The sequence below is a fragment of the Egretta garzetta genome, unplaced genomic scaffold, assembly GCF_000687185.1.
Source record: "Egretta garzetta isolate BGI_Z169 unplaced genomic scaffold, ASM68718v1 scaffold343, whole genome shotgun sequence".
In the NCBI taxonomy this organism is placed as follows: Eukaryota; Metazoa; Chordata; class Aves; order Pelecaniformes; family Ardeidae; genus Egretta; species Egretta garzetta.
In genome coordinates, this window is record NW_009259038.1 from 3,819 (window position 1) to 19,417 (window position 15,599).

Sequence of the window (15,599 nt, forward strand, 5' to 3'; positions counted from 1 at the left end):
CTTGTGCCCCTGAGAGCAGGGATGTGGTGGTGACCCTGGCCAGATGGATGTGGCCTTGTGAAAGTGGGCTGTGAGGCTGCGCCCGCGCTGGAGAAGCTGAAGAAGAATTCAAAGAATTGTGCCCATCACTTTAATATTGAATTAATTCTAGACTACACATGAGGAGCCTGGGAATTCCCATGACTGTTCCCGCAGTTCTCTCCTTGCTGCTGGCCCCTGTGAAGCACTGAAAGCCCCCATTGATCCAGTCTGCATCCTCCCTGATCCCCAGAGAAACCCAGAGAGATCCCCTGCAGTCATGGGACCATGGAGTACTCCCAGTTCCTCCCAGCTCCAGGGTCCAGGCACTGCCTCAGCTCCGGAGTCTCCCCTGAAGCCAGGAGTCCTCAAGGACCTGATTCGGTTCCCCCCACCACTGACTGGAACTCCTAGAGTCTGCAGGTAGCTGGAGGTGTTGTGCTGAAGGAGGAGAGACATCCTGCTCCGTTCTCTTTATTTCCAAAACCAAGTCTTGCACCCCAGCCTGGTCATTACTGACCAACTCCCCCACCCCGCAAGGCCAGAACTGACTGCCTGCAGCCTCATGATCCAGGGGTCGATTTGCCCCATACCTCCTGAGCCTGGCAATAAAGGCACGGAGCCCAGATATGAGATAACAGCGAACAGCTCTGAAATACAGAAGGTCCCAGGCTGCTGTTAGCACGACCTCTCCCACGCCAGAGTGGCTGGTTTAGTCTCAGGTCCAAGGCTCCCCAGCGCTGTGGCTAGTGGCTCAGCTCTGGTTTGGAGAGCGCTGTCCTGTGCACCACATGGGACCTTCAGCCAGACGCGGAGCTCAGGTCTGAGGGAAGCACCAGGCTGGGGTCCGCACTGCTGAGATGCTCTGCTCCAGAGACCTGTGTGAGAGCGAGATCAAAGCCCACACAGGGCAAGTAAGGGGCTGTGGGACCAGGGAACCATGGTAGCAAATGCCCCCCCCAGCCCCTTCTAAAAGCCCTGAGGAACACAGTGCTGGGGAAATGTCCTCACGTGGGACCCCTCAACAGACAAGACAAATCACCCCTCGTGCTCATGGGCCCCAGACTGCAATGCCTCATTCCTGGTGTGGAGGAGGCCCCAGATGGGAGGTGTCCCTGTGTTGCTGTATTTGGGCCAGAGAAGGGTCAAATGCTAAGTGCATGTGTCTGCTCACCTGGCTGTCCTGATCCATGGCCTGTACAGTCATCGTCAGAGCCACTCCTTTGGTCCTGGCACTCTCTGCCTGATGGAAGAGGATGAGACACATCATACCCTCCTACATCCCCCTACCCTGGTGCCAGCCCCCTCCAATAGCCAGTCCTGGCTCCCACCCAGGCACAACACTGGGAGTGCAGCTGTGTACCCGGTGCTTTGGCCAGAGGCGCTTACGCTTGCTCTGAGAGAGAAACTGAGCTTTGCTCTGCAACCTTGGAGAGGACCCCGCCGCAGAACTGTGGGGACAGGCAGCTTTTGGGACCGGTGTGCAAAGCCTGCTGGCGCCCTGTGCAGGACGTGGCAGGATCAGCCAAGATGCTGCCCTGTTGAGCCTAGAGCGCCTCAGCCGAGGGAATCTTGCTGCCGAGCTGGCTGGGTCGACCTCCTCCCCTGCAGTGCCAGATGGCATGAGGTGGGCTTGTCCTTTCCCCTGGCCCTTACCCAGCTTATGACCACTGTGACAATCACAGACCAGGCCTCCTTGGCTGTTTAACACTCCACTGCATTATCTTTCTGCTGCGGGCAGCAAAACTCCTCCTCTGGCTTTCACAACACGCTTCCACAGCAAAGGCTGACAGTGCAGGGACAAAGCCAAGGGAAAGAACAGTGGGATGGCCAGGGAGATGGCAGGGGTGAGGGGGCTCTCTGGTCCCCCAGGCCAGGAGCCGTGTCTCTACCACAAGCCCAAGGCATGGAGTAGAGAGAGCCTAGCAGTCCTGACTGGCTGGAGACCTGGCGGCCCTTTCCCAGCTCTGAAGAGGAGTGTTTGGAAGAAGGGCAAGGAGAGCCGCTCATCTCAGCACTTCCAAATTCCCCAGAGCTGCTGCTTCCCCTCCTTTTCCACCTTCTCAGGGGATCAGCTGCTAAGCACCCCAAAATGCTGGGGTTTGCTGCTTTCTGCCCAGAGCACAAGGAAATGCTTCTGAAGGGCTGAACAACAGATGGGATTTTTTTTTTTTTGGCAGCTAAAAGGCAGTTAAGTAACCCACTAGAATTTGATAATGTCACTAGAACACATTAAGAATATAATCGCAGTAGCAGCTCAAGGATAGGCATGTTTGCTTTCATGACACACTCTGTGAATGATTACTTATGACACCACTCCCGGCAAATCTGTTTGCAACACCAGCCAGCCCAGAGCCACGAGCACACCGAGCCACACCGTGGCCACCAGCAGCACTGGGAAGTGGAAGCACAGAGAAACCAGACAGTTTCCAGAGCCCAGGCAGGGGACCCAGGTGTCCTGACACCTGCATACTGACCTGACCTGCCTTGCACCGGCAGAAGGAAGAGACGCGTAATTAAAACGCTAGAGTTCAAGACCTGATGTCACTCCCATCTCTGCCACTGACCCACCACATGACCATGGGCAAGTCACTTTGGTAGCTGGTTTCTGCTTCCTCACCACCACACCGGGAATGACCACCGTCCCTCCCTTTTGAGGGTTCAGGGCTGAAGTAGTACCCGCTCTGTGCAGGAGAGCCCAGGAGGGTGGCAGGACCAAGAGGCATCCCAGAGCGGTGCCGATCACAGTTGGCTTATCACTGGGAAGGAGACTGCTGACGGGGACGTCTGCAGGGACAGCCCCTGCCAGGGAGAGCAGGGTAAGAGAACACAAAGGAGGAAATGAAGCTGTGGAGGTGCAAGCAGCTCCCTGCCCTATCTGAGGGATCTCCCAAGGAAGCACCAGGACTCTTACAAAGAGCATTAGCTTAGCCTTTTCCACACAGAGGAAGCCAGCGAGGCTCCAGAGGCCTGCTAGGGGAAGGAACGAGCAAATGCTGGACTGGCAGGTGTTGGAAAGCCCAAGCCCAACCAAGCTCTGCAGACTCCACCAGCATTGGTGGTAGGACCTCGGTGGAACAGCACCAGCGATTACAGCTGGACTGGTGTTAATCTGCTCATCTTGGAAGGGAGTGCCAGCTTCTGAAATTGCTGTTTCCCAGAATATGAACTTTGTTACTCAACTGTAACCAGCAATGGGAACCCAGCCTCCTTCCTCCAAGCCATTGGACTCTACAAGTGCCAAGTGTCTGATGTGACCAGGAAAGCATGGACACTCAGGGACATGCCACAATCCCCCACCCTGGTGCAGGCACAGCAAAGCAAAGCTGCTTTAGAGAGGATGATGTCCCACCTTTAGTTCTAGAAGAGGACGTGGAGTCCATCTGGGCTGGGAAGTCAGAAAACTCCCCTGGACACCCATGATCTTTTCCAGCTGGCAGCAAAGGCCCTGAGCCATCCCCAGCAGGCTGGTGGGGGGAGTGACCAGGGGGACTTTGGGCTTGGGAGCTGCCCCAGGCTGTGGCCAGGTACCATAGCTCCTGCTGAGGATCAGCCCTCGCCTGGCCCAGGTGCTGTAACGTCGTGCGAGAGGCTTTGTGGTGGGGAGGCTGTCGAAAACACGGAATCCTTCTTTTATGGCAAACTCCCAGGCCAGGTCAGCCACAAACTCTGCATCCTTTGGGCTGCTTTCACCTGGGGCTGGCTTCCCTGGGGACAAGAGAATAGAACATCTTTGAAAGAGCCTGTGTTATGCAGTCTCATCCCAAACAGTGGCACGTGCCCTTGTCTGGGCCAGCCCAGCAGGACTCGAGGAGACTCCTCTCTAAGGAACACAAAAATAACATCTTGTTTTTCTCTGATAAAGACTCCCAGGCCAGACCTGGCGTATGCAGATAAACAGCACAGGGAGTTCACAGCACCTCCCTGCTTTTCTGATTCTCTCTTCCATGGTGGTGCTTAGTTTGAAAGCCTGAGAGCTCCACCTGTGGGACACAGCTCTGAGCTCTGAACTCTGGCCTCGGCTCAGTTCTACCATGAAAGAAAAACGATCACACAGCAACCTGCGATCAGCTCAAACAGCACAACAGGAACAGACCAGACCTTGCATCCAACAAAAAGCAGCCGCCGGGGAAATGTCATGTGTGTTGCTCCCCTTTGGCTCGTTTTTCCATTTGCAGGGCACAACCTGACTACACAACACAGCCTGCCTCAGAGGCTGTAGCAGCCTCACACCCTCCAGAGCCCATGCTGGAGCAGGGAGGGAGCTCTGGGCTTTACAGGACACCCTATTCCCATCCCTTTGTCTACATGCAGCAATAACCCGCTGCACGATTACTTTCGGGTCACTCATCTCCAGAGTGAAACAGGATCTCTCATTCTGATCCCATCTTTCCCACAGGAGCTCTATGCTGAAAGCACAAGCCTGCCAGACATGCCATGTTTCGCTGTAGCACATGGAATTTCGGAGGTCTCAGGATTCACAGCCAGAAGTGCCCGAACCCTGCAGCACATGCTGCCGGTCTGACCTCCCCTGGTTCAGGGCAAGAGCTCTCCCCGCGCCGGTGCTCGCGTGTCTGTGCTCTGGCTGGAGACTTGTGCAGAACAGGGCCAGCGTGGCCGGGTTCCTCACCTGCCAGAGAGCCTTTGTAGAGTCCCTGCAGCGTTGCAGCCAGTCGGAAAAAGGCAAAGGCCATGTAGAAATTCCAGTTCTCAGGGCATTCCACTCCCATGTGGCCATAGTACATCTGGGAATACTCCTCTGCCGTGGGGACTCCCAGGTGCCCCAAATCACAATTCTTCAAGCCTGGAAGAGGTGAAGAGGCAACTGTGAAGCAGCAGACAGTGAGGAGCTCAGAGCTTTCTAGGGATGCTGTGAGGCTTGTGGAAGAGCCAGGCAGCTGTGGAGCAGCAGGGACACTGGCACCCATCCCACACCTGCACTGCTGCCGTGCTGTTTCTGTGCATAGCAACGGGGGTTTGGCACCAGCCCACGAAGGTGAAGTGCATATGGGGCAGGCTTCTTCAGTGGAGTGGGATTGTGAAAGCAGTGATTGATGGATCTTCCTCCTAAACAACGGAGTGATTTTCCTCCCTGCTTACCCCTATACTGCTATTTTTAACAAGTGTATAACTTTGCGGACAAACCCCTTCTAGGCTGGCCTCGTTCACAGCTTTCCCACCCAAAGAGTTCCCCAGCTGAAGTGAGAGGGAAAATAACCCAAACTAATTTTTAAAAATGCTTTTGCAAGCAGTGAAGCAGGGTGCTCCTCTCTGGGGCCATCCCTGACACGACTGCTAACAACGGTCCATGTGCACAAACAGGGTGTCGGTACCAACCAGGATAGGGAGCGCATGGCAGAGTATCTGCCAAACAAGTGGCAGATATGAGCCAAACTGGGCACGGGGCAATCGTGGCACAGTGATTAGTGCACATGCAGAAAGCTGTTTCCACCCTGGAGGGATGCAGGGTTCTTCAGGGAGGAGAGAAAGGGCAGAGCAGGGAATTTGGTACGAGACCCGCAGCCCTTTCCAACTGCAATGAGCCCAACTGTAAGCTGAGCTCTCTGGGCAGGAGCTAATCTGTTTCTGAACTCTGGTTCCTCTCTCCATGTGTCAAATGTGACTTTGCCCCTCTCTGTACCTCTCAGTGCATTAAAGTGAGGTGGCAGGAAGTAGGCCATACAGTTATTCGCCAAATCAGAGATGGGATCGCCTAGAGTTGAAAGCTTCCAGCCAAGGACAGCAAGGACTTCTGGCCTGTCTGGATGAAAGACCAGGTTGTCCATCCTGTATCAGAGGGAAAAAGAGATCAGAAAAGTCTCAAGAGGGGGAAAAAAATCCCAGTGCTCAGCAGCAGTAGGTGCTTTCCAGTGCCTTTCACTCTCTTCAAAAATTGCTGAGTCCTTTGGGAGGCTGCACAAGTGAAAGATTAATTTCTAAAAGCATTGGGCAGGGAGGACGGAGATTACTCAATAGTGAACTCCCTGGTTAATGATGAATTAAACTCTGCTTTGAAGAATGAAACCAAGTTATGAATAAGTTGGCCTCAGGTCATTAACAGATGGTACAGGACAGGCTAGCCAAAAAGTGAAGCAGGCAAATCACTGTTCAGGGGGGGGTCTTCTGGTCATTTCAAAGGCACACAGTAACTCCAGGCCCTGCACTGTCATGTGCTGTAGGTTATGCGTCCTACAGCCTTCAACAGTTTGAGCCCCAGGAGAGGGCAGCAGCCTACTGAGGAGGAAACAGAGGGCAGCCATCCTGCTGGGGTGCAGAGAGCTTCACCAGCTTCCAGTCACACAGGAACTGTGCACCCTAAACCTTGCAGGAGGGGGCCTGGGCCCAGAATCGGCACACGCTGACGCTGCAGCCTCACATCCCTGGTAGCCAGGGGCTTACAACTCAGCAGTAGCTCTCAGCATCCCTCACGTCTGTCCCCAGCCACCACGCTCCTGCGTGACTTCACCTGTAACACTGGCAGGTTTTGCCATCCATGTTGCAGCATCTCAAACTCTTTAAGCACCAATACCATTAGCAGCACGTGCCAGGACTGATTTCTGAGTGTTGCAGAAACAGTTGATGATCCCCCAGTGTTAGACCAGTGTTTGTAGTGGTTGGGTGAGGAAACTGAAACACCAGCTGAGGCAGCCAGATTGGAATCGGACTTCAGGAGTCCAGGGCTTCAGTTCCTGCCCCAGTTTTCCTGCTCTCAAATGGGTGCTTGAACTGCCGCAGATCAATCAGTAGGCAGATAAACACTGGGGAAAATGTGAGAGCTTTGGGTGCAAGACAGCCCCAGTCAGAGCTCTTGGAATACGTTTCTCATGGCAGATGCAATGGGTTTGTGGCCCTCTAGGTCTCATTGCCTGGGGAATGCTGAACATGACCCAGAGCCCAGCTTTCGGACTGCTCTGAAGCTGCTGCACCAGCCCAACTCAGCACCTCTTCGGAGTTTGCTTATTGCTTTACATTCTCTCTCCCCCTCTGCCTCCTGTGATGTGCTCTGGGGCAGCGCTGTCAGCCAAGCAGTACCTGAAATCACCGTGCACGACTGTCGTCTTCTGAGATTCAGGAAAATGCAGAGGCAGCCACTCAATGAGTCTCTCCATGGCTGGGATAACATGCGTTTTCATAGCTTGATACTGCTTTGTCCAGGTCTTAACTTGCCACTGAATGTAATTACCTGTAAAAAGGGAACAAAGGCTCTGAGGTAAAGGGGTAGGCACAAAGAGGCTTCAAAAGAGATGTATAAAAGGTGCATGCAGAAGTCAAACGGCCAAGCAGATCTCAGTCCAGCACCCTGAGACAAGCTCCAAGAGTTTAATTGTGATTTCCAGGGGTCTCATACATTCTTCACTGGGCACCGGATTTGATATTCTGGTGGAAATAATCAGATCCTGGACAAAAACATAACTTCTCCACTAACTCCAAGAAGTTGGAATAGCCCTGTAGAGAGACTGGAGGAGCTGAGGAAGTTTGGTCAGAGATGGCAGCAGGCAAGTTACTCCTGTACCCACGGTGCAGCTCTTGGTCACCAGGGGAAGCTCTGGGGACTGCCAGCAGGAAACAGCAGCTCTCCGCACCCTCCCACCACACCTGGGGATTCAGACACCCTGCTGCTCATCTTTGTTTTCCCAACTGCCCCCAGGTTTGGCCCAAGTCCTGTATCTGAGCCTATCCCTTGAAATGCTGATACACAGGAGAAGAAAACGGTGATGGAGGATACACAGCCTTCTCTCACCATGCTCCCTGAGGTCCTCCAGTTCGGCTGGTCTGAGGTCTACACTGTGGATCTTGGAGAGGACTTGACTCATGGCAGCATAAATTGCCCTCCTCTGGCCAGGCTGCAGTGCAGGCAGGGAGACATCGCTGTAGACACGGCCAGCACAGTGCTCCATCAGGTAGAAAGGTGTGCCAAGGGTGCTGGGGAAGCAAGGTGGAACCAGCAGGTCTGAGGTTAATCCTGCTACCCACCACCCCTCAAATCTCACCTGCACCTTGAACTTGCCCCCAGGCCTCACCTTCATGGCATTGAGCATTCACACCCAGCTCACGCCCAGGCTGCCAGCCCCCAGCGCACGGCTGTGGCATAGAATCATAGAATTGTTGAGGTTGGAAAAGACCTTTAAGACCAATGGTCCCCATTCTCTCCCACCCCAGGAAGCTGAGCTTGGGGCCAGGCTGCAGCACCAACAATCTCCCTGCCTGCCCTGCAGTGGGCTCTGGAGCTGGGCTGCCAGACTGCACGCAAACATCACAAACGTTGGACACACATTTAACTGCAGTGCAGAGACTTATTTCTGCAGCCAGCAGAGATCTGAGCGTAGCTGTGCTGACTGCAGGCTAGACAGGGTGTCTTGGTCTCAGACTTGCTGCTGTCGCAGCTGTAGATCTTGGGGCAAGTCTGAGGACTGGCAGTTAGAAAAATCACCTCCTTATTGGAAACCTGAGCATTACTGAGTCAGCGGGAAGCCCTACAACATCGTTTTATAGCTGCCTTTCAAAGGAAGACAGCATTTTGATTAACTGCTTAAATAGGACACACCTAAGCCAAGCCAAATAAAAGCGTTACTGTCCTTTGAACTTCTAGAGGCTTCTCTAGCCCGAAACTGGGCAAACGCTAATTAGACCAGTGCACTTTGTGAGGTCTGGCTCCTTCTCTCCTCTCCTCGTCTTTGGGGGAATCTGGCTGAAGTTGTCAAGCACAGACCGAAAGCTGAGGGCCAAGATTACCTTCTGTCCTCGCAGAGCGCAAGTACAGGGGGAACAGGAACACCAGCCTCAGAGAGTGCCTTCAGTACCCTGCCAGGGCGAGTCAGAGAGCCGTGTCAGCACAGAAAGCCATTAGGGAATCAATACTAAAACTGCATTGTTGCTAGGCAGACACACAATATTAGAGTCCTGTGCTCAGTTTTAAAAACACTAAAATAACATGGCTGGGGGTAGGGGAAAGAAGCACACCAAAATCTTTGCATGGCCTAGAGCCCCAACTAACACACTGTGAAAAAGCAAGGGGAGATCACAGCAACCCCTCCCCGCCCCCCCTAACCATCCTGCTGCTCTGCTGCTGAGGCAGGGATCTCTGGCACGGCAAACTGGTTTGCAGCATGACCGCTCCAGCGTGGGGCCAGCCCTTAGCTAGGCTCCTCATCGCTCAGTTGCAGTGTCGTGCTGCAACCTCTCTCCCACCCAAGGTGCCGGGTGCGACAGTGAGATCCTGCATCTCCCAACATCTGCTGGGAGAGCTGTGGTGTGCTCCGTGGATTGGAAGGATCAGAGTGCGGGAGCTGGGAGGATGCTTTTCACAGGCACAGGGTCCTAACTGCACACTCGCTGCCAACTGCAGGGTGGTAGCAAAGCCTTGTCTCTCAATCCAGGACTGCTCAGGCTCGCTGGAGCAAAAGGACAGATCACAGACTGGGATATGGAGCTGTGCAAAATGCAGGGGAGGACAATGTGGGAGGGCAGGCGTGTGAACGGTGTGCATGATGTGGAACAGAAAAGCTAAGGCTGGAATAGAGCACTGTTCCTAGGACGGGGCTGTTTGGGATCTCCTACAGGAGCCTTCCCCGGTCAGCTGGCACGAGGAGCACAGCTCCTTCTCACCTGTATTCCCTTCTGACAGCAGGGCCTGAGGGATGCAGGCTGTCAGAGGGCTCCTTCTTCAGCACTAGCAAACGATCTCCAAACTTGACGGAATAGGTCCGAGTAGACTGGCCAAACTGCCGTAACACCAGTGGGCCTGAAGAGTTGAGAAGAGAGGGTCAGCAGACAGAAGCATGAGCTGGGATTATTTCTCACCACTTCTCCAGGTTTTACTTTCCCTTCCTGCACCCAGGTCTAAGATCTCACCTGCAGCAATCAGGACCCAGGACTTTGCTCCTCTGTCCCCAGGGAGCACGGTAATTCCTCACAGGTGGCTCACAGGAGAGGAAGATTCCTGGCATCTCTTTGGCAACTTGTGCCCAACCCCTCCCAAACCAGGAAGTCCTAAAATGTTTCCCATTTCTGGGAAACAGTGACAGATCACTGAGACCTGAATGGCTGCAACATTTTCATGGAGTTAGGAGCCTTTTGTTAATTTTTTTTTTCAATCCATCTGTCATATCATGGAAAGAGCCAATGGCTCTGGGATATGCGAGGTTTCAGGCTGAACAGCAAAAAGCACTGCGATACCTGTTGCCTGGTCACTGAAAATATTTTCAAGGTACTTTTGCAGATGATCTTTTGGGATGTCCATGCCCGGTCTCACTGAACGAGTATACGGAACAAACCCTTGCAAAGGAAAACCCAGATAGGTTTCCAGCTCTTTGAGTGCTACTTCTGGATCATCAACCTGAAAGCAGGAGGGAGGGAGAAACACTGGGTGAGAATTAGAAAAGAAAATTGCCTGGGAAAGAGCGAGCTCTGGACACTTGGGATGCATTTGTCTGTGAGTCCAACAGCACCGGTCCACTAAGACACATGGAATTGACTGGTCGGTCCCTGCCAGCACAGAGTGCCACTACCAATACTCGCTGAGCCTCCCACCTTGGTCTCTGTCCCAGAGAGGCACTTCTTGCTGTGGCGTAGGCACTGTGAGCTTGGGCTGGGCTAAGAGCTGGAGTTCCCTGTGTGCAATCCAGGGGAGCAGAGTTCACTCTTCCCACCAGTCCCATGTTTGCCTTTCCTCCTTACCAAAGTAAAACCCCTGTGCTCACTATCCCCAAAGCCTGGGGGTTAACCAGTCAGTCTCCAGCTGACAGATCCATGAAGCCTCAGAGCTTCTAGAAATTTATTAAATGTCTTATTTTCTCACATCAGATGGATGTGGTTGTCTCAACTGTACATTTAGGGCTGTTTCTCTAATAGGAAACTGAGGTCCATAAAGGAGAAGCAACTTCTCCGAGGTTACACTGGCTGTAGGGTTGTGAGCTGTGAATGAAACAGGCCAGTGCAGACTTTGCCAGTAATCCTCCCTTTTAACCCTGCCACATCCTCTAGGAATAAGGACAGGCTGAAACAACAGGCTTGGCAACATGAGTCTGCCACTGTGACTGAAAATTCCGAGCCATTCCAGCCAAACACAGCTTCTGGATTTAGAAACCATACCCAAAGCCTGCCCTGGTTGCATTGCTTTGTACCTTCACTGTTTTAATGCCAAGCTGGGCTGCTGCTTTTAGGTTCTGGCTGCTGTTGTCGAGGAAGATGGATTCCTGGGGCTGAACACCCAAGCGCTCCAAGCACAGCTTGTAGATACGAGGATCTGGCTTGCACATTCCTTCCTGATAAGATTCAACCATCTATGGCAACAACAAATGGGTTATGCATGAGCCTACTGCGACCACAAACATCTGTGCAGTGTTGGAAATGGAGGATGGGAGGGTGGGAAAGAGACTGACAGTCTAAGTAACATATGAAATAAAGGACATGGGGAATGGAGGGCTGACAGAGCTGGATAGGACGTGATTCAAGTGGCTGCGTGGGTGCCAACTGCTTGGCTGTGGCTCTGTCAGCTCAAATAAGCTAAACAGGATCAGCCAGTCCTTGGATGGAAGATATCCAATGAGATGTCACGATGTGGGAGACTCACTGCATGTCCCAGACCACGCTGAACCAATTGCTCAATGCTGTCCAAGAAAGCCTTGGATTGCACCACCTTCCACATGATCCGGAAAAGTGGTGTCCTGACCATTCAACCTATCAACCATGCCAAAGTAATCTGCACAGCAGCAGAGATGTTGAGCAAAATAATCTGCCCAAATTTGGATCAAAGAAGTCTTGACTCAGTCTCTGAATCTCCACGTGGCCCTCAAACCCATAAGAAATTCAAGCAATATTTCACCCCTGCGCTGACAGACACTCTAGGAATAGAAATGAATCTATAAGATAGACATAAAAGCCAGTCTTAATGGAAATCCACATTCAATTAATTTTTTTTTTCACTAATTACTGTGCAGTGCTGTTGCCTGCTGTTACAGAAGAGCCACACCACATGAGTGATGACACCCAGATAGGCCATGGTTATTAAAGTGCTTTGAAACAGCCTGGGATGAAAGGTACCACAGGGCATCACAACAGAGCATGACTCTGCTGAGAGAACTTCATAGGCACTGGTGTCACTGGGATAATGCACAGGAAGCTGAGTCGATAATGACATAATGTTGACAACTTTAAACAGTCCCAGGCTTTAAATGTATCGATATGGCTCTTCTTTGCATGTTTTGTTGTCTCAATCAAGGCTATAAAACAAACTTAAGTCATGAATAAACTCCTGAAATTCAAAGATGTGAGTCGGGGCACACAAAAAAGCAAATTTTCTGCCATGCTGAGGCGAGTCCTCAGAGCTGCCTGTTAAAGCGAAGCCACTCAAGGTTCCTGGCTAATCTTCCGCTTCATCTTTGCAAAAGCAAAGCGTGCTGGGAGAGGGGTCTCTGCTGGCTCAACAGCTCAGCCAGATCGGTGTGTTGGGGTAGTGAGATTTTTCTAATGTGGGAGATGCTTTGCAATTCTTTGGGATGAAACAAGCTTTAAAAGAGTAAGGACTAAATATAAAGCAAGCAGGGGCACTGGGTAATAGCATTTTTTTCTTGTATAGCGTTCCAGCTGCCAAGTCCTTTATCGACATTGCTAGCTATGCCTGTTACTTGCGTACTTGTGGTTGTGTGGGCATTTTGCAATGAATTTTCAAACGCACAAGTACCTCAGACCCTCTTCAAGGCCCAGTCACTACAACAAATTATGCCAGGAAACATTTTCACAGCCTGTTGCATTTATGTGTACTAATACGCACTGCTGGTTGCCCTTCACTTAGTACCTGCATGTAAAGAATTTCAGCTGCAGCTTTCTATAGACCTAGCTACAGAAATGCATTTTGGAATCCATCCAGGCTTACCACATCAAAGTGCTTTTGGTCTAGGGGCAGAAAGCTCTCTCCATTCAGCAGACAGAAGTTGTTGCTTAGAAGAGCTGTCTTAAGACCTTCTGCACGGATACACTGTACTGCTTCTGCCATTACGGGGAGCTGTTTTGTCACCTCATTTCTGATTAACTCCAAGAGAAAAGAGTCCACTGGAACACGGACATTTGCCTGAGAAAGCAGAGAAAACCAACCCACCCCCCACCCCCCAAGAATGATAATTAGCCATAAATGGTTTTTAAGCAGGGAGGAAAATAAGAGTGATTGGGTAGGTGGGTTGCCTGATCATCTTATCTTGCTGTCCTACTTCCTTTGGCAGCAGAAGGCAGTCGTGAATCTCCCAGCTAAATGGCTTAGACCAAATAAACACGTGTTCTCACATTACAAATTCTACTGAAGCAGCAGCAGAGATAAAGGGCTGGTCTTGGGAAAGAGAAATGCACTAGGACTGTACCTGCCACAGAATCAAGGCAGGTTAGAGATGATAAATACTGCTTTACCATTCAGCAGGCAGGAAAGGAATCTGCATTTTAGACTGAGCTGTTTCAAAAAGACTTTATTCAAAAGAGGATTCTTGCACTGTGTTCCTGGAGCTGTGGTGGAGGGGCTCCTACTGATCTTAAGAACCCTCCCTGGAGACCATGGCCTCCAACCATTGAGCATGCCCCCGTACGAACTAGCAGCAAAAGCCTTTTAGCTGATCGCTGACTCTCTGACTTCTCATCTCGGCTGATAGTGGAGGTGTGTCGAAATAAAAAAAGTTACAAAATATGCAGGAAGAGGCTGGTGGAAGTAAAGGCAAATTCAGCTGACCACCCTGCCTGGGTACCAGAATGATGATGGCCGTGAAAATTCTGCCCTGATCAGACAGCAATGCTTCCTAGATGGTAAATCCAGACCCTTCCATCAAAGGATTGCTTTTAAAAGCTCCTCTTTCCTCACTGAACCACCACATTGCAGGATCCCATCTCCCTGCAGTCAGGAAGCACAAAGAGAGGAGGGGGGAGTTGGCTTACAATCTCAAAGCACTGCTGTCCCAATTCCTGCAAAAACTCCACAGCCGTCAGCTCTCCTCTTGTGTACTTCAGAGAGGGACTGTTTTCCCCTCCAGAGAGTATAGCTTGCTGGATGGTGCCGGTTGGAATACAATTCTGGGCCTCCCAGTCTATACAGAGAAAAGTAAGAAAGCCAGGAGAGAGCATGTATGGCATCATCAGAACTGGGAAACGAGCTTGAAATCCCTCTGAAATCTGATGTGTTGACCAGCACTCAGGAGAACTGATGTGCTGGCCTGGGGGTGATTTACCCTGACACGGAGAGAAGAAGTGCTTCCCCTAACCGAAGCACCTCACCTCTATTTTTGGTGTGGTACCTTTGGGGTGAGAACACAGAGTTTTTAAAGTGGCCTGATGGACAGTACCAACGCTGGGCGGTATCAGCTGGTGTCATTACAGGACAGTTTCACTACCAGATGGGTTCAGGCCCTGATCTGGAGCTGTCAACACGGTTGCCGGTTGCTGTCAGGTCCAGTACTTCTGATGGCACAATGGGGTACCATCATCATAGAATCATAGAATGTTTTGCGTTGGAAGGGACCCCTAGAGGTCACCTAGTCCAACCCCCAATCCCGTCATCATCCCAAGTTCTTGAATATGTTACCAGAACCAGAGGCAGCTGACAGGGACATCTGAAATTTATTTTCCCTCCATGCACAGAAGCAATAGGAGCAAATGAGAAATGACAATACACACCCGCAGCTGTCTTGTAAGGGGACGGGAGGAGCACGCTGCTCGCATCCAAGATCACAGCTTTATAACGGCACCAACCAGATCGCCTCCGCCGAATTAATCCCTGTGGGTGCTGCCGGAGCCCGGCACGGAGAAGGTGAGGCCCACAGGCAATGCTCCTAAGGTACATGCTGTGGAAAATTCACAACTGGCTGGTGTCGACCGAGGAGAGAGGCTAGGATGCAGAGTATAGAATTATAAGGGTAAATATTGATTCATGTACAGGAGGTGTCCCGGCCAAATTGGGGCACGTGAATGTGATTTTACACAGGGTTCTTATGCCCTTCAAATGTTCAGGTACAACACAATTTGACTAAGCTCTGATGCCCACACTTCTGATCGCTAATCATAGCAAAACTCTGCAAAGCGACTACATTTTTGCAGTGTTCCTGTTGCTTGCCTATTGATCCAGATGTCCCTGGAGTCACTTTTCTACGATCCAGACGATGCTGAGAGGGTTTCAAAGATGTGTTAGAGGGGCTATAGGATGCCGGCGTTATCTTGATTATCCAGGGGCACCCTATAGCCTTCACAGACAGCTCTAGGCCACAAAGCGATGTCCTTATTTCCAGGGCCAGGCTGTCTTTTTAGTTTCTTTTACTTAAGCATGAACCATCCCAATGCCTGGCATGGCCCTGAGCTGCAAGATACCAGTGTGGTGGGTATGAGGGGAAAAGAAGAAAAGGCAGTTGACTTTTTTATTTTTGGAGGGGGGATGCTTCGGCCTAAGGGGATGGGGCCTGGTCCCTCCAGCTTGGCTGCGTTGCCATGGTAACAGCGCCTGTGGGCGGGCCTGTCACCCCCCACTCTTCCACCCCCAGCGGCCCACCCCTCCTCTCAGCCCTAAAATCACCCTCTGGGGCGCTAGGGCACGGGGGGGGGGGGGCGGGAGGGGC

The 15,599-nt window shown here is 51.8% G+C and overlaps 1 protein-coding gene across 5 annotated transcripts; it reads right to left on the minus strand.

The window, feature by feature from the left end:
- Positions 1 to 476: 476 nt before the first annotated feature.
- Positions 477 to 15,529, minus strand: ACAD10 (acyl-CoA dehydrogenase family member 10). 5 transcript variants are annotated; one of them, XM_035890431.1, is made up of 14 exons: positions 14,668 to 15,529; positions 13,933 to 14,081; positions 12,893 to 13,087; positions 11,142 to 11,300; positions 10,195 to 10,354; positions 9,625 to 9,760; positions 8,752 to 8,820; positions 7,760 to 7,941; positions 7,051 to 7,201; positions 5,660 to 5,805; positions 4,649 to 4,822; positions 3,371 to 3,726; positions 1,193 to 1,261; positions 477 to 896 (listed from the first exon to the last, which is right to left on the minus strand). In XM_035890431.1, the coding sequence occupies exons 1-14, from the start codon at positions 14,831 to 14,833 to the stop codon at positions 819 to 821; spliced, it is 2,190 nt and encodes a 729-aa protein (XP_035746324.1). In that variant the 5' UTR covers positions 14,834 to 15,529; the 3' UTR covers positions 477 to 818. The 5 variants fall into 5 exon arrangements, with proteins under 5 accessions (XP_035746324.1, XP_035746328.1, XP_035746325.1 ...); XM_035890434.1 differs by having other exon boundaries at positions 806 to 896; positions 1,193 to 1,257; XM_035890435.1 differs by lacking the exon at positions 11,142 to 11,300.
- Positions 15,530 to 15,599: the final 70 nt, after the last annotated feature.

Bases quoted from the DNA above. Each gene is read 5' to 3' on its own strand.
- ACAD10 (XM_035890431.1), bottom strand. From the start codon at position 14,833: ATGTACCTTAGGAGCATTGCCTGTGGGCCTCACCTTCTCCGTGCCGGG. The intron at 10,355-11,141 runs GTACAAAGCAAT...TCCTGCTTTCAG, and splicing joins TTGGCATTAAAACAGTGAAG to GTTGATGATCCAGAAGTAGC. The intron at 4,823-5,659 runs GTACAGAGAGGG...CACCTCTTCCAG, and splicing joins TCACTTTAATGCACTGAGAG to GCTTGAAGAATTGTGATTTG.